This window comes from Haliaeetus leucocephalus, unplaced genomic scaffold (genome assembly GCF_000737465.1).
Source record: "Haliaeetus leucocephalus isolate CR32 unplaced genomic scaffold, Haliaeetus_leucocephalus-4.0 Scaffold763, whole genome shotgun sequence".
Classification (NCBI taxonomy): domain Eukaryota; kingdom Metazoa; phylum Chordata; class Aves; order Accipitriformes; family Accipitridae; genus Haliaeetus; species Haliaeetus leucocephalus.
In genome coordinates, this window is record NW_010973199.1 from 3,614,493 (window position 1) to 3,639,164 (window position 24,672).

The following is a 24,672-nucleotide window of genomic DNA, read 5'->3' on the forward strand; positions in this document are numbered from 1 at the left end:
TGTCTCTGGGTAACACTGCTCCGCAAAGTCTTCTTACAGCCCTACACAGGTGTATGTAAAGAAAAAATTATGCTGAGCACCTGCTGGCAGTGCTGTGGAGTATTGTGTTTGTTAAACACCCGTGAGAAAATGTTAAGTCGTTTGCGTTGGGTGGAAGCAAAGACCTCATGCTACTCTAAATAGGCTCTTCGGGAATAGATACAGAAAAAGCTTTTCAGGATATTAAGTCACCCATATGTTTGGTAGTAGAAATGCGCTAGTGTGCCATTTTAAATAGATACTGTGATTATTCTTGCAGAAAGGTTAAAAACGTGCAACCCATACTTTAGAAAATGGAAGATACATCGGACAGTTGCTTTGGAGTTGTTACAGAGGAAGGGTCAGGTGCAGAGCAGCCATCTGCATCCTCAGAAAGAGCAGTCGGAGAGGCCAAGAACGTGGACCCAGCAGAGAAGCCTCTGCTTTCAGAAGCTACAGGCACTGCACAGTCAGAGGAGGGCTGCGAGCAGCAGTCTTCTCTGGAGCAGTCAGCTGTGAAGGAACAGGAGCAGTCAAGTTTAGCACAGTGGCAATTACCCAGCGAAGGAGTAGGCAATGAAGAAGTGATTGGAAATAATGAGCAAGATGTATTTGAGCCAGATGCCCCATTCAGTGCATCACCTGAGAGCACATCTCCTGTTACCAATGAGAATTATTCTACCTCACTTGAATTCAGAAATTCAGAAAGGGAAGAACAAACATGTCAAAACTCAGTACTGTCAGAGAATATGGCAAGTGGGACAGTAACAGGTAAAGAAGTTACTAAAATGTTGTACATTAAGGCTTTAAAGAGGTTTTTTCTTCAACTTGATTATGGCTTCTTGCACCCCCCACACCCTCATTCTGTTCATGTTTGCTGGTTTTTGGTCTTGGAGTGGCTTTTTAAATTCTCATATAAAACATGCTTGAAAAGCTGAGGAATGTATTCTTTATCTCAAGTTGTAGTAGCAATTTACAGACTAACATGGCATTTTATAGTGATCTTCATTTCCACAAACGTGCGTGAGTATGTACATGTGCTTTGTACATGCATTTGAAAAACAGCAGTGCATAATTCACATGAGTACATGGGCTACTACCCGTTAGACTAGAACATAGCAATCTCCTTACTACTTCATGTCTCTTAGATTCCCCTGTAACTTACCTGCCACCCTTCCGTTATGCATGCCTTTCTCCTGCAGTCCCCGAAACACTCCATTTCCTGCACTTGATCCTCTCCATTCTGGGTGTCCTGTGTTACTTCCTCTTCCCAGCTCAGTGCCCCATTTTCTTAGGTCTTCAGAGCAGAAGGTAGCACATCCCATTCAGCAGGTGAGCATGGTAAGGGACCCTTTGGAGCATGGATCTGCGGACGGCTTTCCTCTTGGCTGACTGCATTCAGGTGCTCTCATTCTGAGTAGCTGGCGATCGCTTCCTAGGAAGGGCACTGTACTAAAGCCAGACAGACTCTTATCTCTAAATCAAAAGGAACTAATTTCTGGAGGTTCAAGTTAAGTAGATCTGGTTCAGAATATAGTCTTTGAATAAACCCCGCGTCACGTATTATGTGAAAAACAAGAGTGATTCAGCTGTTATATGCTTAGATCAGGTCTAAATTGGAGCAGGTTTAGGTAATATTTTTCAATAAATGTTCACTGTATAAATGGGTAACTTTGATGTAAAATTATGCATTTGCAAATAAAACGTTTACTTTTACTGTAACTTTTTAAAAATTGTAGTGTGAATGACATGGTGACAATATTACATTGGATATCTCTTTAAAAAGTGTATGATAATACCGTTTTAGCTTTCAAGTAGACTGTCTTTAGAGCTCAAAAATCTATGATTATTCTGTGTTGCAGTGTTTCAATAAAATTATCTCAGGGTAAACTTGAGTTATTTTATTTATTTGTTTTGAGAATCATAGAATTATAGGATGGTTTAGGTTGGAAGGGACCTTAAAGTTCATCTAGTTCCAAGATGAATCAGGAATTAATTTTGGTTTTATTTTTAGGAAGCATGATTGAGGATGATGAAGCTCTTAGGAGGACTAGGGCTAACTTTGATGAAACTATCCAGTCTGAGAAGTTATGTCTCGATCAGGAACATTTTCCTGGGAAAGCAGTTCAACAGGATTACCACATGCCTGATGTCATAACTGTCAGAGTACAAACAGGTAAATGCTGTTTTAAAATGTGTATCAATATATATAATTGTGCTCTAATCTCAATCTGTTACTAAAAGAAACAATACTTCTGTCTTGGAACTTCCATTTTAACAGATTCTGATTCATTCCAAGATGTAGTTGTAAAAATTGAAAGACCTACCTATCATAAACCATTTCTGGGTGGATTTAAGAACAGGATAACAGGAGTGGAATTTCATAACGCAGGATCACAAACCATACCCAAAAAACGACCTGACAAAGGAATTCAGTTATTTTGTAGGGGAACACAGGTAATGACTTTGTAGTGTCTTTTTAGAATGTTGTTTTTGCCAAACGGAATAGAATGTTGATACGATTATTTCCAATAGGAAATAGGAGGAGGTAGATGAGAACTAAGTGTGCAATTGGAAGTGCTTAGTGGGTGAATATCGTTAGTCTTTTGATTTTTTTGTTATAAATAGCTAATTTTGCCACTTACTGTAATGAGGAAAAAAATCTCTGTATGTTTTGTTATAATCTGACATGCATTTTTTTTCCCCAGACGGTTTTTGAAAAAAATAAGCTACAACAAACAAAAAATACAACATCGACACAGATGACTAAAATTGGCCTGTATGTGTCAAACATGACTGACAAACTAATAAGTCCTGGGAAGTATCTTACAGCGGAAGAATACCATAAACGTAGACTTGAAGCAGTAAGTCTTCATCCGTTTGAAACTGTATCTGTAAAGCAAGGTATTATGAAGGTTTTCGGAATATTTAATGAGTGTTCAGGGTGTTCAAAGAGTGACTTTAACAGTCAACTGCAAAATGTCTGCTTAATCTTCACATTTTGTAATCTTTCAGATATGGGGGAAGTGTGTGTCTGCTCATTTATGATATTGGTGTTTTTAATCACATTGGAGACCTTGTGGTTTCTTAAGAATTGTGATTTTATTGGTTTCTGTTTTACAGTGACATCTAAGTTTCCATATAGAGCCTTAAGGATTAAAATAGGCTTGTCCACATGTCATTCTTATGATCTCTCTAGAAGGACAAAGCTATGGACTAGATATAAGGAAGAAATTTTTTATGCTGAGGGTAGTAGAACACTGGCACGGGTTGCCCAGAGAGGTGGTAGGTGCCCCATCCCTGGAAACATTCAAGGTCAGGTTGGAGAGGGCTCTGAGCAACGTGATCTAGTGAAAGATGTCCCTGCACACTTCAGGGGGCTTGGACTAGGTGACCCTTAAAGGTCCTTTCCACCCAAACTATTCTATGATTCTATGATTTTGTGATTCTACATGCTTAATGTATGGTCTCCAATGGATAGAGTATTGGGTTAGGATTTAAGAGACCTGCATTCAGCTTATGGTTTTTGTGGTTTTCGCGTTTGTTTATTTGTTTTAACAGACCTGACAGGTTACCTTTGGCATACTGTTCTGTTTTGGATTGTGTTCAAGTTCCTGCTTTGACATCAAGGTAGATCCTGGCTGTTCAAACACATGCAATGGGCCCGTGGAGTTTTTTGGTGCGCTGAGTCGCCTCATGCAGGCATTTCTGATGACAGATTCTGTTTAGTCATCGTGCAGAGGATGCCATTTAGGCATTCCAAATTGCTTTTTGAAAACCACGTATTCAGTGACTGCATGCCTAACTTAAGTATACCCAACATCATGTTAGGCGGGGCACTGCTTTGTAAATGGTGGAGTTATTAATTTGATTGCTTAAAATAGACAGTCTGAATCTAACTAAATTGAGAAACAGTTGTCCAAGTAGGATAATTGTATTGACATGGTTGGCAAGATGCTTTGAAATCTTCTGGGTAGAAGTTTTCTGTAAGAACTTCTTATTTGGATAGTATCAGCTGACAGCAATAAGCATATTGTAGAAGTGGAACCCAAACAGGTAGCCGTTTCCTCAAGACTGCCAGTATATTTTATTCTGACCATTACTGCCACTTACTGAAATCTGTAGTGTATCTGTAGGTAATCTATAATGCACAGTAGAGAAACGTAAGTTTGGTGTTAGTTCAAGCTGATGGATTCACACGGTGCACTGTAGTTCCATACTGCAATACTAACTGAAGAAATATTCAAGAGAAATGTTAGGTTAAGATATATCTAGAGACAGTATAACTGTATTATTGTGGTTTTGTGCTTGATAGCCTTCAACGCTGAACAATGCTAATTAGCTCATGGTATTGACCTGGCTAAACTGCTTGTGGTGCAAGTGCTAACTCAGCTGGCAGAAGCTCAGGCTTGTGCGTTGTGCTCCCTTAGCTTATATGGACATTTCCCTGGTCTTTAATGGCCTCAGCTTTGGAAGGTGGATTTTTAATTTTTTTTTTTTTTTTTAAGTTCTGTTATAACAGCATTGGTAATTTCACTTTCATTATTTGCTTACCGATAAAGTGCAGTTGATTCTGTGTGTATGTGTGTTGATTTTTTTACTTAGTAATTTAAAAGAAACTTTGAAAATATAGTGTCTAGATTGGGAATTTAGACAAACGTAAATGGATAGTAAAATGAGGACTTTTGCCCACAAAGCTGAAGAGAAAGGAATAAAAAACCTCAATACATGGCAAAAGGCATTTTCTTAAGGCGGGATTTGAAAAATAGATTTTGTAATTGCAGTTTATACTTCAACTTGATTATTTGAACCTAGTTTCTCTACTGTACTCATTGATTAAACTCCTGCAGTTACCTAAATAATTAAGCATACTATTGTTTAGACTAATAGTACATGACTGTTTTTGTAACATTTAAATTAGTTTGCGTACAAGACAGATCTTATAAAATGTAGTTAAGTAGCTAGAAAAAAATAACAGTTAAGAAAAAAATATTATGCTGTATTGTTTTAAATTTATGATTCTTTGGTATTGTGTCACATATAGGTAATAGTATTACAGACATATTTCCGTCGTTGGCATGCTATAAATGTAGTACAGAATCTGAGGGAAGGAAAGAAGTTAAGGCTAGCATGGGAGGCACAAGAAGAGTTACGGAGAAAAAAAGAGAAAGAAGAAAAACTGAGAAAGGAGCACGAACGAAGACTGAACCCTAAAACAAAAGATGACTTTGAGCTGCTGTACCATGCTTTAGAATGTAAGTTTTTTCTTAAAGGGATACTCTTAAATCAGCAAAAGAGTACATACAGTTTGTTTAAAACAAACTCTTCTGGTTTTGACGTATTTCTATAGAGACTTCCTTGATTTTTTTGACTTACAGTGGAGTTTCTTTCATTTTGAAATAATTATTTGACTTTCATATATTTCTAGAAGCAGAAAAGGCCTTGACACTGTGTAAGCACTGTTTAGCAGTAACTAAAACATACCTATGTTATCAACACTGTTTCCAGCACCAATCCAAAACATAGCCCCATACTGGCTGCTATGAAGAAAATTAACTCTATCCCAGCCAAAACCAGCACACCTTTTTAGGAAATATTCAGCTTGTAGAGTAACGCTGTTTGGCAGTTTTGTTTGTTTGGTTGGTTTGTTTTTTTTTTTTCATTAATCTCTGAAGTTAAGGTCAGCTAGAGGAATGGGAACTGTTGTTTTTGGATCAGAGTTACTTTAATCTTTTTACTTTACATTTAGGATGCTGAAAATATTACCGTGAAGAAATTACTATTAAGATCCATCATTCATCGTTTAATATAGACATTTTTTATAATGGATTAAAATTTTACCCAGAATTTTACAATATATGACTGAAGTTATTCCTTTTGTCCTAGTCTTCTTCTCCTTGTGCTTTTTCTCCTTTCTAATTTATTCTATGTTTCACAAAACTGTGTGGTCAAAATGTTAAAACTCTGTTAGGAGTCCTACAGGGCATCCTGAAAGACTTTTTTTTTCCTGTTGGAATGGATGGTGTCTAATATGGGCAAGCACCTCTAAACTTTCCTGGAAAAATAAGGTGAATACTGCAGGTAATTGACATAACTTACAGGAGAATAATGTTGCAAATGTAACAAAAAACCTAGCTTATGTCCTTTTGGAAAATAAAAAAAAAATAGAAAGCAGTGGACTTCTACCAGCATATAATGAAACTGCAAGAGTTCTTTTTAAAATGTCTCCTTTTAAGCAAGATGCTTGCATTGTGACTTGTAGCAACTCACATGTTATCTAAGGCTACAGTGTTTGCTTATGGTGTAAGTCTTCAGCACTTAGGACATTACCGTCCCTATAGCAGAACTGGCCTAGTGGATTACCTGCTTTGTTACAAAGCCATCTGACCTACCTTAAGCCATCCTAGCTATTTCTTCCATGGTAAACTGAGCGTAAATTTGGTGGCTTGTGTTATTCATAGAGCTTAGGGTCATAATTCAAGAATTCCCAGGTTATACACTAATCTTTTAATACTTTTTGTGACATTGAACAAATCGCTTTGAGTGTATAAATGACTTACAAGTATTATTGTTTGTGACAAATATAAAAATTATTACTGTTCTTAAACTTCAGAATTTTGGGAATGGTGTCTTCATGAGATTTGTGATTTGTTAGGGGTAGTTTCTCCTGCTGCCCTTTTTCTTCATAGTTAGCTTTTCACTTCATAAGAATCAAACCCTTTTAAAGGTAATTAAAAGCCAAGGTACTTAAATAATAATTTTTTTTCCTCTCCACTTATGGCAAGTGCTACTATTTGGCATCTGATTTCCTCCAATATTTTCTTTAAAAAACTGCTTCCTAGCTAATGTGCTATCAAATGTATGATCCGCCTTTTTTTTTTTTTAAAGTGTGATGAGTCTTATTTGCAACAGAAACAACAAAGCTGAGTTAAAGTTGTGAATGAGTGTTGATACTCCCAGTATTTTTAGATTTAAAATTTATGGTTATATAAGTGTCTCTTTTGCTTAATTTAGTGTCATTTGACTTATAAATAATAAACCTTTCAGCTTTGCATGTTGAGGAATTTAATATCTAGGCAACCTGAAAAAATATGTGCCACTTCAAAACTGGAACGGAACAAACTCCAGTATTTGAAATGTCTTTTTAACATTTTGCTAAAAATAGTGGTCTGGCATCAATCTTTTTGGTTTGTTTTTGTTTACCCATGTTGACTAGTTGCTTCTCTACATGGAGACTTGCGGTCATGCTCTTTATTTTAATAGAGCTTAGTGGTTCTAGGAAGTTTTTTTTTTCTACCTGCATCTGAAACTACTTTTACATTCTTATAGTGTCAACAGTCTACACAAGCTAAATCATTGTGACAGTAATAGAATGAGACTATTGTCCTCTAGAGATCTGTGAAGGTTACTGCTGCTGATCACGACAGGGGGATACTGTTGCAGGGTCAGCCAGTACAAGCAATTCCTGTTGGTACAAAAACTTGCCTGTTGACTGTATGGTGCAAATGAGATGTATCTATATATGCAGTGTGTCTGCATATAGAGACATTGATTATTTATTTAAAAAGCATGAGCTACATTTCATTTTATAAAAACTGGAATCAAAATTATAGTGAATAAAATCTCTTTAGAACAGATAATCTAAGAGGAATGTTTTTAACTTGATTGAATGTATATAGTGAATCAGGAGGTGAGTATTGATGATAACTGAGATCTTCTTCATTTTATGTAAGTATGAAGTTACTTACTGTATTTATTAGCTCTACCTGTGAAGTTGCTGCCCCCTTCAGGCATATAAAGCTTCATGTAAATTAATTCTATACAGTGCTTTTGATTGCTGAAATGGCTTTATTTAAAAATATATCTTTGGATACTCAGAACTTGTCAGACAGCTGTCATATTAATATGAAAGCTTGGAGAGCCTTAAGAAAATGAATTGAAATATTTTAAAATGGAAAACATAAGGTATTGTAAATAAGCAAGTCACAGGCAGAAAATAAACCTTCCTTCTTTCCCTCCTCCTGCCTCTAATCTTACCTGATATGTGATGTTATAGGTTTTTTCAGTAAGTGTGCATCACTTATTGGATTGTTTTCTTTATGTTGGGTTTTGCTTTTGCATAACTGTTCTGGAACAATAACAACACTTAGAGATACTATTCAGGAATGTTGAAGTGTTGGATCATATAACATTCCCTACAAAGCTCCAGATGTATTTGAAATGGAACAGACTCTTGAGAAAAGCCAATTGTTACAATGTATGCAAAGGAAAACGCTATTCAGTAAACACAGTTTGATTTTACTAACAGATTTCTGTAAGGGCATATGGTCTGTGTATCAGCACTTATAGTAAAAAAATGAGTACTACTAAGTAAACCATGAGAGAGACATATGTGTATACATCTGCACATTTCTGTCGTTAAATAGTCTAACTTAAAAGTGCAGCAGATACCTGTGGTTTGGTGATTTGTCTCTAAAGAGTCAGAAGGCCAGATTCTTATACAGCGTGTACTGGTTCACGTGCTGCTGTCATTATTATCTTGTGGTTTGCATACCACTTCCACTGTTCTGATGTAGAAGAGGAAAAGGAGAGTAAAGCAATGACCGTCTAATTATTAATGTGCATCCACCTGCCTTAGATGGCAAAAGATGATACCACTCAAATATCCAGTGTAAGACCCGGAGTGCTAAATGTGACTGTCAGTCAAGTTTTAGCTCAGTTTTGGAGGACTTCAAGCTTCTTTAGGTTTTACTCATTTACGCAGGGAGAAGCAGTAATGTTCTCAGCACTGAGTACTAGTGGTACCACAGTAAGATGCTGTCCTTAATCTGTTGGGAAGATCTCCGTGGTTTCTTTTCTTGTGACTTTGATGAGCAATTGTTTAAAAATTTCCTATTGCTCATACCTTTTGGAGCTGTTTGAGCCTCAAACAGTTATTTTAGATGCAAAATTGTGAAGAAATGATTTTATCACATGTTTCCACAGGAGCTAAATTCTTTTTCTCACAGAGCTCCATTTTATCCTAACCCATCTTTGAGTTTGGCAGTTTGGAATTGATGTACGCACACTTACTCTCGCAGAACATCTGTATAATTTACATTCCTGGGCCATTTTGCATGTATTGAAAATATGCATAACAATCAGTTCCTTAACATAGAAACTGGCTTTTAATGAATATTGAAAATTAATTATGTTATTTCTTAAATATGAAAGTAGAAGTTTCACTGGAAAACATCTTGTAAAAAATACACAAAATATTTGTATCTGTAGTATGGAGGCAGGAGGAGACCGAACGGATTAACAGAACTCTTACTGGAGCTGAAAGAAAGGCAGCATTTTGTGGTCTTCTGGAACAAGAGGCACAGCTGATTGCTTCCATTGGGAGACACAAACTAAGTGCAGATGAGGAGAATCAACAAAAAGCAATACTGCACTTTCTGCATAAGGTCAGTGATGTAATTTTAGGCTGAACATAAAGAATACCGAAGTACGGGAACAGAAAAGGCATCTGCAAACTACCTGCCAAAAGTAACTTTTATAGCTTTAACAGTTAATCATGTGAATGCTAATGTTATAAATGTCCAAATTATCTAGTTTGTGTCAATACAACTCAGTAAATTTCTTTTTCCAAGCTGAGAATTTCCTAGCTCTGTCACCAATTGAAGGACTAACAGTGCATCATTAAGACTGTTAACTACCTGTGTCTATGGTAAATCTCAGGTGTGTATATATAATATAAAAAAATAGCACTGAGTGGATTAATTTTGTATTATGTAACTATTCTGCATAAAGAACATGATTCTGATGGCGCTGTTAACAGCATTAAAGGCTCAAATTCTAACAATTCAGAATGGTTAATTTGAGGTTATAAAGCATCAGGATATTGCATATCATTCTACATTTTGTATGGTGCATTACAGTGATGTAGGAATTCATGCATGAAACTATGCTCTTTCCTAATCTGTTTTTGAAACTTTAAAAATCTACCTATTAGCTTCTTTTTCAAAAATACTCAGTTTCACTAATCAACACTAATGACTAAGTGATTTTCCCTCTGATATATTCTGTTCATTGTTCTCTAGTGAAAAGTTTGCTGTTGCATTTAAACTTAAATGTAAACATTTAAGCAAGTATTTGCAAAATTAAATTTTAAGCCTGCAGAATAGATTGATTTTTTTTTTTTTTTCCCTTCTCTCAGAAACATTCCTTCAGGAACCAGATTTATCATTTTTTTTCCCCATTGAGCACAGGCCTCTGGTTGTCATATGTCTGTCTTTAAAGAAAGCATTTATTCTGTTTTCATGTTCAGGATAGAAACACAGAAGAGCTTTGAATCTTATATTGAACTCGGTTATTAATTCCTAGTTTCAGTTGTGTTAGAACTTTAACTTGAGATTTTATTCTTGTATAATCTTGGGGATGGAATTTTACACAATATACTTCAGGCTTTCATCTATAAAACAAAGATGAGAATTCATTCATACACAAAGATGATTTAGAATGGCATTAGATTCAATGGCACCTTAATGTAAAATACAAAAAAAGTGCCCTTTTTAGGTAGATGTCCCAGCAATCCAACCCCTCAGAAAAAAACATATTTTATTTTCTTGCTGTTTTCATAGTATGTGACATAATTATGAAAAGAAATACTGCAATGGAAATAGGGGGGGTACTATCTTTTTTTTTGACTTTTAGTGCTCAAAAGTAAAAACGGCAGTTTTGTCCAAAAGAGACTTTTTTTTCATTCTTTTTATTACTTACTGATAAAATCTATTACCTTTATTCATTATGAACAAATCACTCATCTGAAAAGTTGGTGGAACTGTTACCAAGTTTATTGCTGTGATGTGATTGTGTTCTCTGTTACTGCTTTCAAGAGTGCAAAAACCCAGAAAACTAAATATTTAGGAATGATATCAAAACCTTGAATCATTTTTATGTTAAATGTTTGCTTCTACTATTTACAATCTATTCTGTTATCTTCTCAGAAAAAGAACCCTTGAACAGTTGAAGCAAATCTATTTCTCTCTTAAGTGAGTCTCTATTTTTCCTTTAAAGATTGCTTTCCAATGTCCTACCGTAGATAGATTACTTCCAGTATATATTCTCACAAGTTGTACAGTTTTCTTACATCTAGGAATCAGAAGCAAAATGTTCTTCAGTACCAGAATTCTTAGTGACAATTGATGTTTGGAGATTTAGGAGACACATGAGAGACAAGAGATGCTCTCTCTTTCCAAACAGTGGACATGTTTCTGAAGCACTTACTACTAATTTATTTATTCATTTTAAAAATGTATAAATTATGTTTTTCATTGAAGAGCCTGGTTTCTTTTTAATTTGAAAATCTAGTGAGCTTCTGAACTACTGCAACTTTTTCTTTTCATGTTCTTTTATCATGTCAGCTGTAGTGTTTTTCTAAACTGTTGACAAGGATAGCAGCCTAACTCAGAGGTAAAGAAAGTAACAATTTCTGCATTTCTTAAAAAATAAAATAATTTTGGAAATCTCAAAATTAAATGGATGGTTTGTTATGACTGTAACAGTGCAATTTAAACACTTTAAACAGTAGTATGAAATTTATTGTTGGAGTGCTAGCTTATAGATTACTCAGTTATTTGTTGAACTTTGAGCTGATAATGTTAATCTGGACACTTGCCAGTTAAAGTTGAAATAACACCTTTCACATCTGAAGACTGCAGGCATTTCACTTTGCTGCAGTAGCCAATGTGATATGAAACTTGCTTCTCCATGGAAACCTTCGTTCCCTTTGCTACTTTAAGCATGTACCTCCTCATGCATGTGTGCTTTTACAGGGGTTGCTGCTGGTTATGTATGCACTACATTCTAGGGCATTCTTTTTTACACTGAGCTCATTCTTCTTCAGCATGTGTATTTTGAAGAGGAAGTACTTGATTAAGCTTTTATAGAGCAATCATATTTTCTTAAAAGGAATTTGTGTAAATATGAACTATCAGTTCATATCTTTCATGCTTTGTTCTATTTCTGCACCCATCCTATGGATTTTTTTAATTTATTTTTTTTATTTTACTTTTCTTACCTTTTTCTCTCTGTGTCTGTGGTGGTGTGTTTCTCTCCTCAGGTGCTTTTTTTCTGCTTTCATGCATTGGCAGCAGAGTGCAGTTATAGTAGTCTTGCTCTCTGAAGTAATACAGATAACAGGATTATTGTAAATTCTGCAGCACTGCCAGCAGACTAAAAGGCAAGAAAAAGCTGGCAAAAAAAAGTTTTAGTTTTCTCGCATACATCTTGAATACATGAAAACAGTCTTGAAATCCGAGAGCTTGTGATTCTTTCTGAAATGCTGGAAATCTTCATATTGATGAGACCTCTCGGTTTTGGTTGGTTTTTTGGTTTTTTTGTTTGGTTTTTTTTTTATTTTTGTGGGTTTTTTGGGGGTGGGGTGTTTGGTTTTTTTTTTAGTAAAAAGCTGCATAATTTCTTTCTTTTTAAATTACTTTATTTTATATAATACTCAGTTATGATGAGGTAGTAAGAAAAACTGCAGAAGTTACAGATATGATGCCTTGCTTTGAATAATTTAGATGTTTCCATAATATAGTTGGTCTGTGTTAAGGGTCATTTGCAGAGTGGCATACCAAGACTGCTAATTCATACATGGGTTGCTGCAAATTTATCAGAAGAACCTATTTTTTATAACCATTTCCTAGGGTAAACTCTGCCCATTGACTCTCCCTAGCATAAGCAAATGACCTTTCTGTCTTAGTGATTTCATTGAAGAGAATCAAATGTAGGTACTGAATTAACTATTCTGTGGAAACCAGTGATTTTTGCCAGCCTACTATACAAAGGAGTTACAGCATGATGTAGCTTCTAAGTTGGTGGGGGTTTTTTTGTTGTTTGCTCAGTTTGGGGTTTTGTTGTTTGTTTGTTTTTGTTTTGTTTTTTTTTTTTTTAGAATTTCTAATGCTGTACTAAGATGGTGAAACAAAGTGATGACATTACAGTAGAATGCTCCCTTTTTATGACAGAGAAAATCGCCTCTTTCTAGTTTTGCAGAAGTTCAGAGATTTCACTAAGGAATTAAGAGTTGTATTTTTTTACTAATGTCTGGTTTTGCTATTGCATTTCTTAATCAGGTTTGTCTCTGAATTGTGACCTCTGATTAACAATACCTACTTTAATTAGAGTTCCACCCCCACTGATATTGTAATTAAATGTCAGTTATTCAGTGTTAAATCCTTTTTTCAATTATTTTCTTTCTTTTTCTTACCTAACCTTATAATTTTTTTATTTAAAAGCGAGGAAAGCTGTATTTTGGTTGTGGTGGACTAATCATATCTGTTCTAACTGTCTAATATTCATGGTATTTTTATGACTTATCACCATAGCAAGACTGTGTATTTGGTCAAAATAATGATTATGTCAATGCTGGGGTCATATCCAGAAAACTACTAGGCTTGTGAATGTTGCATGGAGTGTTGCTGTACTTAACTTGCACTGAGACTGCAAAGTGAAGTTCACAAGTGTTTGTGAATGCTCAAGTTCCAAATACAGTGAAAGAGAATAATTAATACATAGAATGAGGTTCCAAATAGCTGTCCCAATTAAGGAAAGGGAGTGGAGTTAGGTAATGATGGGGAGAGGGGTTTGAATACTATCTTCCTATTGGATTTAAATACCTACCTCCCTATGTAACAGCGTGGTCTGCAGCCAAAACCAGTGCTCTTGGAAGAGGAGAATGGTTGGACTTTTCAAATTGAGTGGGACAGCTGACACCATGTAACTTCTCTCTGTCTACAGAAGTTAAAGATATGCAAAGAGACAACTGAAGTAGTAGGCGTATGGTATGTGGTTGTTAGCAAACAAGAAGCTAGGTCAAGTATCCGATAAGCTGTAGACTCGTACTTTGCCTTAGTCAGCTTTAACAAAGTCTATGCCTTCTATCCATCTGTATAGCTGGCATAAATAGAACAGTTCCCTGGAGATGTTTTGTACTGCAGTAGTCTCTGAGACCTTAAATTTGCAATCTATGCACAGTCAACAGTCCCATTGATTTTAACTGATAGTTTAGAGGGATTTATGACTGCGAGACGAGATACAGAGCAAATGAATTCTAACAGCACTGTCAGTAAATTTGCTTTAAAGAAGTAGAGCATATCCCTGTAGGAGAATATTATTTACTTTTAATATACTGTAAGTCAAAATTTTTATGACCTGCAACTTTAAACAAAGTGTGTAATTGAATACTTGCTCTGGTGGAAAAGGTACTGTATAAATATCGACAATAGAATTAGCCTTTCGTATTAGTCAAGCATTAATGTTAAGTCCGTATTTACTCTGGTGAAACTTGATGTAACATAATGCACTTGTTCAGCTGATGATCAGATTATAATAGCTCAGAGTTATACAAATTGTTTCTGAAGTGTGCACAACCTAAGAGATGGAAAGCGTATGATGGAAGAGTCACTGAAATGGATACACAGTACACGCTCCGTGCCAGAGAACTATTTGAAATCTACCGCAGCATTAGCATAAATGACATCCCAAAAGATGAGAGAATAGATGTGCTCTTAACACTTAGACGTACAGTGAAGGTATGTTTTATTTTTCTATTTATGTTTAGCTTGAAGCTGTACTTCCCAACGATACAGTCACTTAATTATGTTGACACATAAGCAATGCTGCTTCTGGCAGACAGGTGCCAGGATGATCAGCTGGCAGCAAGAGAAAGCTTAGTGTGCCACCTGGCATGAGAGTGTAATTTACATTCTAGATAGACTCTAAATTCATATTTCACTTTGTGATGTGCACATTTTTCTTCAAGTTTTGTTAGAATTCCAGCCCCATGGTTTTAGACTTTTTTTGTACATTAATAGATAATACAATTTTAGTACAAAGTTTAGCTTAATATTTATAACAACGTGATGAAAACCATGGCAGAGATGTAAGTGGCTACTACCATATTGTTTTCCTCAGTTCTTTGGAACATCTGTTTAGAACCTTACCTCTCTGTTGGTTTGGATTACCAGTTTTGTGGGTGGCAAATACTGATTTATTTTATTTTTTTTCTTTTTCCTTTGCCCCTCACTCCCCACCCCCACTGCTGCTGTCAGTGTTCCCAGTGAATTAGAAGCTGGTTGCATTTCTTTTAGTCTTTAATGTTTGTTTTATTTATTTCTTTATTCATGTACAAAAAGACTAATACAAGTTTCAAGGTACTTTCAGAATGATGCTGTTGGCATCAAACTAGAATAGAATGCTGCTTCCTGTTTGCTGTTTGCTTTGGTAGTACCAGAATTTGATCTAAAGCCAGTATAGCATTGGGAGCATTGCTGGCTTATGAACTCCTGCCCATCTTAATGCAAGTCAATATTGCTATAGTGAACAAATTCTAGAATTTCTGTAAATTAACACTCTATTTTAGGTGAGAAAACTTTGATCTCATTCACCTCTTATCTCTCTCTGGAGAATCTCCTGCTTAGCATTTGAAATATTGAAATGACTAATTTACAAGCATACTCATTAAGTCCTCCATGCCTTTTATGTAGTGGGTTTTTTGTTTGGTTTTTTTTTTGTTTTGTTTTGTTTTTGTTTTTTTTAACTATCTACTGTGTATATACATTACACCTCCTATCATATAGCCAAAGGAAGCTTCTTAGGGAGGTTATTTCTTGGGGCTTTTGGAGACTGAAAATCTTGCATGTGTTATGTGTCTCTGTGTAGCATTTTTTTTTAATGCCTCCAGGTTTACAGTTCCTCACAGCTCTGGTATATATACAGGCCCCTTAAAGCAGAATCTGTAAGCATTCTGAGTTTTATAGTTCTTTACATTAGTTTTCTTGGAGGTTGTTTTCCTAAGACACTAAGGGGTTCTTCTATGAACATGTTCTTAGGTGAACATACAGAGAGGTACGAATGATGATTGGCATAGAATTCATAGTTTGCTTTCATATCTGCGTTAGAATTATCTTGTTTGTTTGCTTTCTTATTGTTGTGGAGATTGTTTTCCTTTTTCTTTATGTTTTCTTTCAGGAACATGAATGTAAATTGACACAGGAAATACTGGAATTAATTGACAGGGAAGTTGATCTTATGTCGAGAGAGGTGAAAGAATGCAACTTAGAAGGACTGAGGAAAAGAATTTGTACATTATTTCTTCAGTATATTAAAACTCCAAAGTTTAACCCTGAAGTTGCTAGGATACTTAAGGTATTATTCCTATTTTGCAGTCTGACATAGTGGCCATCGAAATAAGGATGGTGGAGAAGGGGAATGGAAAACAATGAAAGCTTTTTTATTTTACATTTTGCTGTAGAATTGCTGGAGGAGTTCCTCAAGAAGTAAAATGTAGCAAGTACACAGGCTTCACACAAATAAGCTTATATATTCATATAGGAAGCATGGGGCATAGACATGGATCTAAGAACCTGACAAGTGGCTGGTAGCACCAGAGTGCCCAGGAACTCTATGTATGAAATAAAAAATCTGAGAATTATGAATAGTAGATCTTATGGGATAGTAACAGTAAAATGTAATAGCAAACGGGGAACCAATAGGAAGAGCAATTATCTTTTTTCCACTGGACAAGGGGCAGCATCCCATGCGTCCAGAAAGGAAAAACATTGCTATGTGATGTCTAAGGAGCTTGCACCTAAGCAAGAGCTGCTATGAGCTTCTGTTGTACAACCAGTTGCTACTTCACGAGAAGAAGATACATCTAGGAAGTGGAAAAAGTGGTAGACAGCTCTCAAGTTGTGTGATTGTTTTTCTTTTCTGACCACAGATTACAGTTAAAAATATGATTCACTGTCATATGTTGGTCCTTTAGGCAGCAACATGTATATTCTGCATCTGTCAGAACAGGATTTCTATTACAGTGGTTGATGGTATCTCAGGAGTAGAGAATCTGTCAGTAAATGTTGGTCAGATTTAGAACCAGCTAACAATTATTTTACACTAGGTTAATGAACAGGGTTACCTAGATGTGTCATAGCAGAGACTGGAGGTGGGAGATCTTTGTCTTCTGTAGCTTTTGGTTAACTGTACCTCGAGTTGAAGGATGAATTGCACCTATGTTTGTATTTGAATCTTGTAACCTTCTGTAGACCATAAAAAAGATGGCAGTTCATCAACAGACAAAGTGACCAAATCCTCAGGGTACTTTCAAAAAAGGCAGGTGACTGCAGTAAGTAGCTGGATTAGCAGACTGCTCAAACCACCCAATTACAGACTTGGGCCTTCTGCACAGAGTACATTATATTCTTTCCAGAACCCATGAAGCAGTATGAGGATGAGGAGGTCATTAGCAAGTTTAGTTTATGATCTTCCCCTATATTGTTTTTTGGACATGTGGCTCTGATGATTTTATATTCTTATGCCAAAATATTAATATGCCCATAATCTCAGGGTTTTATCTTTGACATAAAGGGTAGATTCTATATGGAAAATTAAATGCAGAAGAATTAGTTTGTTTTCTCTGTGTTTGTCATCTTTCCAGAATGGCTGACCAACTGCATACATAGAAGTGCCAGTAAGAGCACTGGAGCATAATGTCTAGTATCTTCATATAGCTTAAGAATGAATTGACTGATTTATATAACTGATTTTAACACGTACAGTAAGAAAGTACAATGGCTTTTGGTCTTCTATTTAAAAAAAACCAAAACCCCTATTACATATATTAAAATAAAAATTACTAGCTTTTACATATTAGAATACTTGCATGAATGTACATAAAATGTATTCCGACAGTTAGGGTGACACACAAGTAATACAAAGATATTTTGTGGTAAATTAACTTCTTTTTTTTTTAAATCTTTTAGGTTCCACCAGATCCCTTAAAGCTTTATAAAAATGTTAACTTCTGTCATAGTTGCGGAAATCACTTACCATCTACTGAGTTTCCTGTTCCTGCTAATTCCCGCACCATTGGCAGGTGTCGCTTGTGTTGCAAGCTTGATAATGAGGCTCGGCAACGAGAAGGATTCTTGAAATACAAACTCATACTAGAAAATCTCAGAAAGTCTGAAACTGATTATCAGGATGATGCTAAAATTGTTTTCTTAGTTCAGGTACTGTCTGAAAGAGCATTGCTAACAATGGAAACCAGTGGCTTTGGGTATAATTTTTCTTTTATTACGTGTATTTCATTGACAGGTTGAGCAATAAATAGGCTAAAAGCTACAAAAACTTCTTCCTGTGGTACAGGATGTTCCATACTGTAATGAAGAAGCACTTAAGCTCTTGATATAAAGCTGTACTTTCAAAAGTGGTTACAAGCTATACGTTAAAAGAAGGCAGATGTCTAGCTGACAGGTCAAAGAATCAGATGATCCAGATTCTTCTTCTGGTTCTGCTACGGCCGTCCTGTTGCTTAAAGATACTAGCATCATCTGTAAAGTAACAATAATGTTTTTGTGACTATAATATTGTTCAAAACATAATGCTAGTAAAACATTTTAAGCCCCATTATTTGGACTGTTTTAGTAATACAACTAAATTGTTTTGTATTCTCAGAAGGAAAAAAATGAAGGAGCTAAGGTTTTGACATTTCTGTTCTATGTCAGTAGAATATCTGTATAGTTGGAAATTTTAGTGTTTTGCATTTATTAGAAGAGAGATTCACTAAATATTTTAATTTGCTAAATTTTTTACCATCATCTGTAATCTTCTGCAATATTACTAAGTAGTTAATGTTTCTTAATAATCATTACTAGAACAACTCAGTTCAAAGAACTTCTTCCCTCTGTCTTCAGCAAATTCTCTCTTTTAGTTGTTATTACTTATTTTGTCAACAAAAGAATTTGACATCAAATATTCACTGGGAAAGTTTTAAATCTGAGGTGACTGCAAAGTGTTATCTATTGAAAATATTGAACAGCTGAGATTTATTTAAACTTTCTGAGATTTAGTAATAAAAATCTCTACAGTATCAACATTAATAGAATAGGTTTTGAACTGTATTTTCAGTATGTCTGAAACAACAGCCAAGCAAACAAAAGCCAGTCATCAGTATCCCACTGCTACCAAAACAAGCCATGCTGTGGTTTAGCACTTTGCCAATAGCTGCTGCCAAAAGGAATACTGGGATTCTTTAATTATCATAGCTGTGTTAAGAAATATTATTGAAGAGCTTGGATTTTGCAGATGTTGTTCATCCACATTGGTTTTCACTTAAGCTGAAAAGTTTTTTGTTTGTGTCTAACTTAGTTTATCTTAATACGTAAACATCCTCCAAAATCTTTTGGACCTCTCTCTCATCACATCACTTGTGGTGGCTGGTGGCCATTGATGCACTGAAACACGACTGCTTCTTAACTGCTAACACCAAAAGCCCTCATTTGCCATTCTGTTTGTAGTTGTACCACTGCAACATCTCTAGATATTGTGTCATTTTCATCCAAATTAACTTCTTTTCTTTGGAGTTGTAAATATCTGAACAAAAGAGGTTTGTATATTAAATCACTAATTACCTTGGGTTTTTTTCCTAACGTTTCCTTAAATTATTAATTTTTTTCTGAGCTATTTGCTTTTATTCCCTTCCCCCCCCAACAACCGCCTGTCCCCTTCTGCACTTAAATCTAGAAAACAGCTCTAAGGCATCTAGAAATGACTTGGGCGCAACCAAAAGTCTTTTGCAGCAGCTATGACAGCTTCATTCATTGCCCAGTGCAGTACTGTTACTGGCTCTGATTATATTGTCTGTGGACAGATGCAAGACCTTTGTGATAAGATAAAAGATTTTTCTTCAGATCTCTTGCATACTGATTCTGTGTTTGGATTGATCACCTATATGAATGCTGCTAAGGTTTAAAAGGCAAAAAGCAGTGGGTGACAGTTATGGTAGCTCCAGTAAGTTCTGCTTACTGCAGCTGAAGACCTTTTTCATATCAAAATGAACTAGTTCAGCAAATATGTCAAGTCCTGAGGCTGCCTTTTATTCTTTCAGAGGGTTTAACTATGCCATGCTCCTTAGAATCAATGGTACATACAATGGCTTTTATTTTCCTTGATAAGCAACATCCCAATGGCAATGTTGTATTCATTTGAAGTTACAAATACACTCAACTTCTTTATCATTTTGCTGCCTACCCATGTTTTCCAATCTTACCTGCTGAGCATTCAGTGATACTTGCTCCCAAATTGTCAGATGACAGTACTTGAAGGCCATTTTTGTTTCTTTTCAGCACAGAACAAATGGGGGGAGGGGAGCATAATTTGAAATTAATTAACTGTAAAATTTCACAGCAATATGCATGCCTACCTTTAGAAAGTGCAGAAGAAGTCTCCTAAATCAAACTCTTCCCCATAACCTGAGAAGTTTTAACATAGAACAAGATTTTGCCTATTTTTCAGGCAGGAAAAAAATTGTAATCCAGGAAAAAGGAAGAGTCAAATTATGGATCTGTTTTACATGGATCCTTATATGCCTCAGTATAGGTTTTTGCAAGTTCTGGTAACTTTTGAGATGTGTGGCTTAGCACAAAAATAGTAGTACTTGCTAGTATGTCTGCCTGGAAACTTCAGGCTTCTAAGGAAGATACAGAAGTTATTTGAAATTTTGTGAAAAGGAGGAAATACTGAAAACAGAAGCTAATTAGTGAAACCTAATAAAGGAGGTCCTGTAGGACCAGATTTAAGATGAGATGTAGGACCAGTTCTGTGTTCTTGGAATCAGTTGGCACAGTTTTTTTACCAGTGGAGGTTCTAAGCCCAGCTTTTATCTAACATTTTCCCTGGCAAGAATTTACATCGGCTTCTGGATTTTGGAAACAAGATAAATGAGAATACATGAGGCTACACTTCACTAAAGCACTGTGTTGGTATAGTTTCATTCATCCTTTGTCAGGAATTTAATAAGTAACATGTAAACACCGTTATTTAATTAATTAAGCCAAGATTTCTTTTTAGGGGATGAGTCTTCTTCAAATGGCTAGCTTGGAGGAAAACCTATTTAAAAGTCTGTTGTTTACAGACTCATGTAGATAAAAATCTTCTAATCATTTTCCATGAATAATACAGAGAAGAATTAATGGAGAGTGACAGAAAAACTTGCCAAAGTCCAGTGGTAACTGCTGTCCCAATTATTTTTTTTCTTTCATTCAAGGGCTGTGTTTATCAAGATTTAGTAGTGATTTCAGATGGCTAGTAATAAATTAAACAAATTAAGATTGACATAAATTAACCTTAGATATATGTTAAAAGTACATTTAAAGGCCTTTCTGTACTAGAGAACCTTTACAAACAGAACTTCAGCATAGCTACCTGATTTTATAATCTCATTTGGTACAATAAGCAACTCTATCATGAGCACAATAAACTCTCCATTTGTCAACAGCAGAGTGAGGGGAAGAAAGCAAAGCAGGCAGTGATTTGGGGTCTGTCACAGGTGGGAGTTTTTCTTGTCCTAATTTCCCAAATTTTCCAGGCCAGATTATTCTGATTATATCTAAACTTTAAGTAATTAGTAGTGTAATAACTCATTTATTGAATAACATTAATTCTGAATCCAAGAATGAAATGGGGAAGTCATCTCAGTAATGACAGAGGTAGATTATTGTTATTAACCAAAAAGGTCTGAACAGGCTTAAGCATTCTATATGAGAAAAGACATGAGATTTAAGGCGCTTTAGAAGAGCAGTTAAGCAATAACTTAGGATGTCAACAGAAGATATGAATTGCCATTGGCAGAGACAATCAAAGTAAGAATATAATATTTTAGAGATGATACAAGAAAAATGCAGTTAATGATTGCCACACCATGCTAAAGGAAGACATGTATGTCTAGATGTTTTTTTAACAAAGTGATTATATGACGTACGCACAGAAAAATTTTTTACTCAAAGCTTTGTTTGGATTCTTGTACGGTTACAATGTTTTTGTTGTAAAATGAAACATGCTTCTTCCTGCTTAACTCTGTTTTCTGTTTCAGCATCAAGATCTGCAGTATATGATAGAGAACATATGGGGCTGTCAGTCAGCTCTCAGTGCCTGCAGTGACCTCTATGATTTGGTTATGGTCAGATGGGATAAGCAGCATGAGTGGTCTCCATGGAACACTATTCTCCTCACTAAAGACGAGGCAGTTGCACATCTTAAGCTGTGTAACCTTCAGAAGGTAAAACTTGATGGGCTTAATTTTTTGCAATATTTATGTTCTGTTTTAATAGAATCCTGTGGCTACTGATGTTTGGCCAAATTTAGTCCGTACGCTCATCCATGTTTAAATTGGCCCGTTGTGACTATTTAAATGATTGCATCTGTACTATTAAATAAAACAGGCATTACTCCAGAGGGCAGCTGGCATGTACAACTCACATCCATGCACCTGAACTCTGTCTTGCCCTGATTCTCCCTCCCAAAATGCAAGAAGCTAAGTGGCCTCATCCATGCTGCCACCTGACACCAGTGCCATGCCTATGCTCTTCCCTCAGCTGAGATCAGACAAGAGCTGGCCTGGATGAAAAACATACTAAAGACTAACCATAAATACTATGACAATTTTGTGCCTGTGCTCTTGTACGTGCTTTGGCCTCATTAGTTTCTGGCCTTATAATTTTCTCATCAAATAACAGAATGGCTTTTTGCCTAGAACTTAACCATTTGTCATAATAAAATTTATCTCAATTTACTTTCTTACATAGATGTCATTTAAGTACCACTGACAATGTAATCTTATAGTTTGCAATTAAGCAATAAAAACATAATTGCTGTTCTGAGTTAAAAAAACTTAAGAATTTGTTAAAGAAGTCATTGAAACTATTTTTACACCACTCCCCCCAAATTCTATATCTAAACATGGTAGTCTGGTAAATATCTCACTCCACTGGACATCATATGGTAGAATATTTAGTTTTCTAAGGCACAGGAGAGTCCTGTGAACTGCGTTTGTCCTGCAATTAGTAATGGTTTATTAAGCCTTTCACCTCTAGGTTATTGATTTATGTAAGTAGTGATCTGAGGTCATTGTTGTGTAGTGTTCTTTTGTTCAGGGTGGTCTTAATTCAATTTCTAACACAGTATGTGTGCATCACAAATGCAAATTCAGCTGTTATGCATTGCCCTTCTTTTTGGAAGTCTTAAGAGTATGTGATAACTAAACTGACAGAGCAAATGAATTGCTCTCTTAATGAATTATTTGCTTTGGGGACGAAATATATCATTCAGGGAATTCTAAAGGTAAAGGAAATTCTGCCATCTATGCTATTTTTTGTGTGTGTGCCAAACTTGTGTCTTCAAGCAGACACATGTTTATGTGAGCATTAGCTTTAAAGGTAAAATCAATTTCAAGCTGAAAATCCCTTTACGGACTTCTCTGTCTCACTTTGAGTCAACAAGGCTGTTCAGGCAGTCGTGAATCTAGTAATGCTTCTCTGCATCCATAAATTTCTGTTACTAGCATTATGGCAGGCAAAGATTCTGATTATGCACTTATCTGATTTAACTTCTGGATGTCACAGCCAAAGAGATGCCATTAACTTGATTAGGTCCAGAGCTTCAGTGGAGGTGGGTGTTAGGCTAGAAGAGCAACAGGTAAGGTATGCAAGCCTACATAAAAATCATAAGGTGTTTTCACTTAGCTCTTGCTACAAAAATAGATGTGGACCAGCTATAGTAAGGCATCACCTTTCTCCACTGGTAATGGCCAAAGCTGTTTCAAAAAAAAAAAAGAAGTGTTTGAAATAAGGAAAATAAGGCAAAACTAGAATGTTGTAAGTTGAATCATTGTTTCTGATTCACTGAAACAAAAAAAGGCCTCTCAAGCACTTTCTTTAATAGCAATTATTCGTAATGATAACTATAGTGATAGCAAAGGGTTTTTTAAACTAAATATTCTGGTTATTTATTGCATCATCTGAACTACTACTAATCACTAGAAGTTTAGGAAAATGTCACCGCTGAATGCAAAAGCTGATTAACATGCTGCAAAATGCTTGCTTCCATGATTATTGGTAAATAATCACTCTGATTCATATTGAGGAAATTTCTTATAGTCATCACCTTGCAAATGTTGATATTTAAGCATTGCCTTTTTTAATTTTCAAAGATGAGTACAAATGTTCTTACCTGAAAAGAAATAAGTTTTATCTTGAATGGATAAAAAAATGCTCAAAGTTTTTCTGTTTTTAAAAGGTGACTAATATTTCACAAGGACTGGTTAGTAATTTTCACTATTGGGCCATAAGGTAGCAGTATAGAACTACAAAATATTTCATTATGTGTCATATACAAATAAATTGTCTGTCTTAGTTTATTGAAGGGTCACTATTTATACTGCCTAAAATATGAAGCAACATGTAGATTGCTAGAAATTTTAATTGTATTTAATGGTATTTGGATTTTTTTTCCTTTCAGGCTTATGAAGCGGCATTTATTCACAGAATAAAACATAAGCATATCCGGGCAAAAAACTACTTTGCTCAGATTCCAGCGATGACATCATTTTTGCATAGGAGTGACAATCAGGCTAGTGCAAATGAATTTTTAATAGCTACACCTATTCCTACTGGTACAAAAACATAACTCTTAGGCAAAGTTAACTGAAGTTAACTGAATTATTGATTAATACAATTTCCTTGCTTTTAAAGAAATGTTACCTTTTCATCAATACCTTAATTGTATTACACGGATCAAAATAAACTTCTGAGGATAAAATAATTTGATCTTGAC

General features: G+C 35.5%; 1 protein-coding gene across 1 annotated transcript; it reads left to right on the forward strand.

The window, feature by feature from the left end:
* The first annotated feature begins 332 nt into the window (after nucleotides 1-332).
* Nucleotides 333-24,646, forward strand: IQUB (IQ motif and ubiquitin domain containing). Its single transcript, XM_010581325.1, has 11 exons — nucleotides 333-789; nucleotides 2,033-2,194; nucleotides 2,300-2,475; nucleotides 2,727-2,882; nucleotides 5,063-5,273; nucleotides 9,289-9,464; nucleotides 14,427-14,597; nucleotides 16,036-16,212; nucleotides 17,826-18,074; nucleotides 21,935-22,120; nucleotides 24,358-24,646. The coding sequence occupies exons 1-11, from the start codon at nucleotides 333-335 to the stop codon at nucleotides 24,523-24,525; spliced, it is 2,289 nt and encodes a 762-aa protein (XP_010579627.1). The 3' UTR covers nucleotides 24,526-24,646.
* Nucleotides 24,647-24,672: the final 26 nt, after the last annotated feature.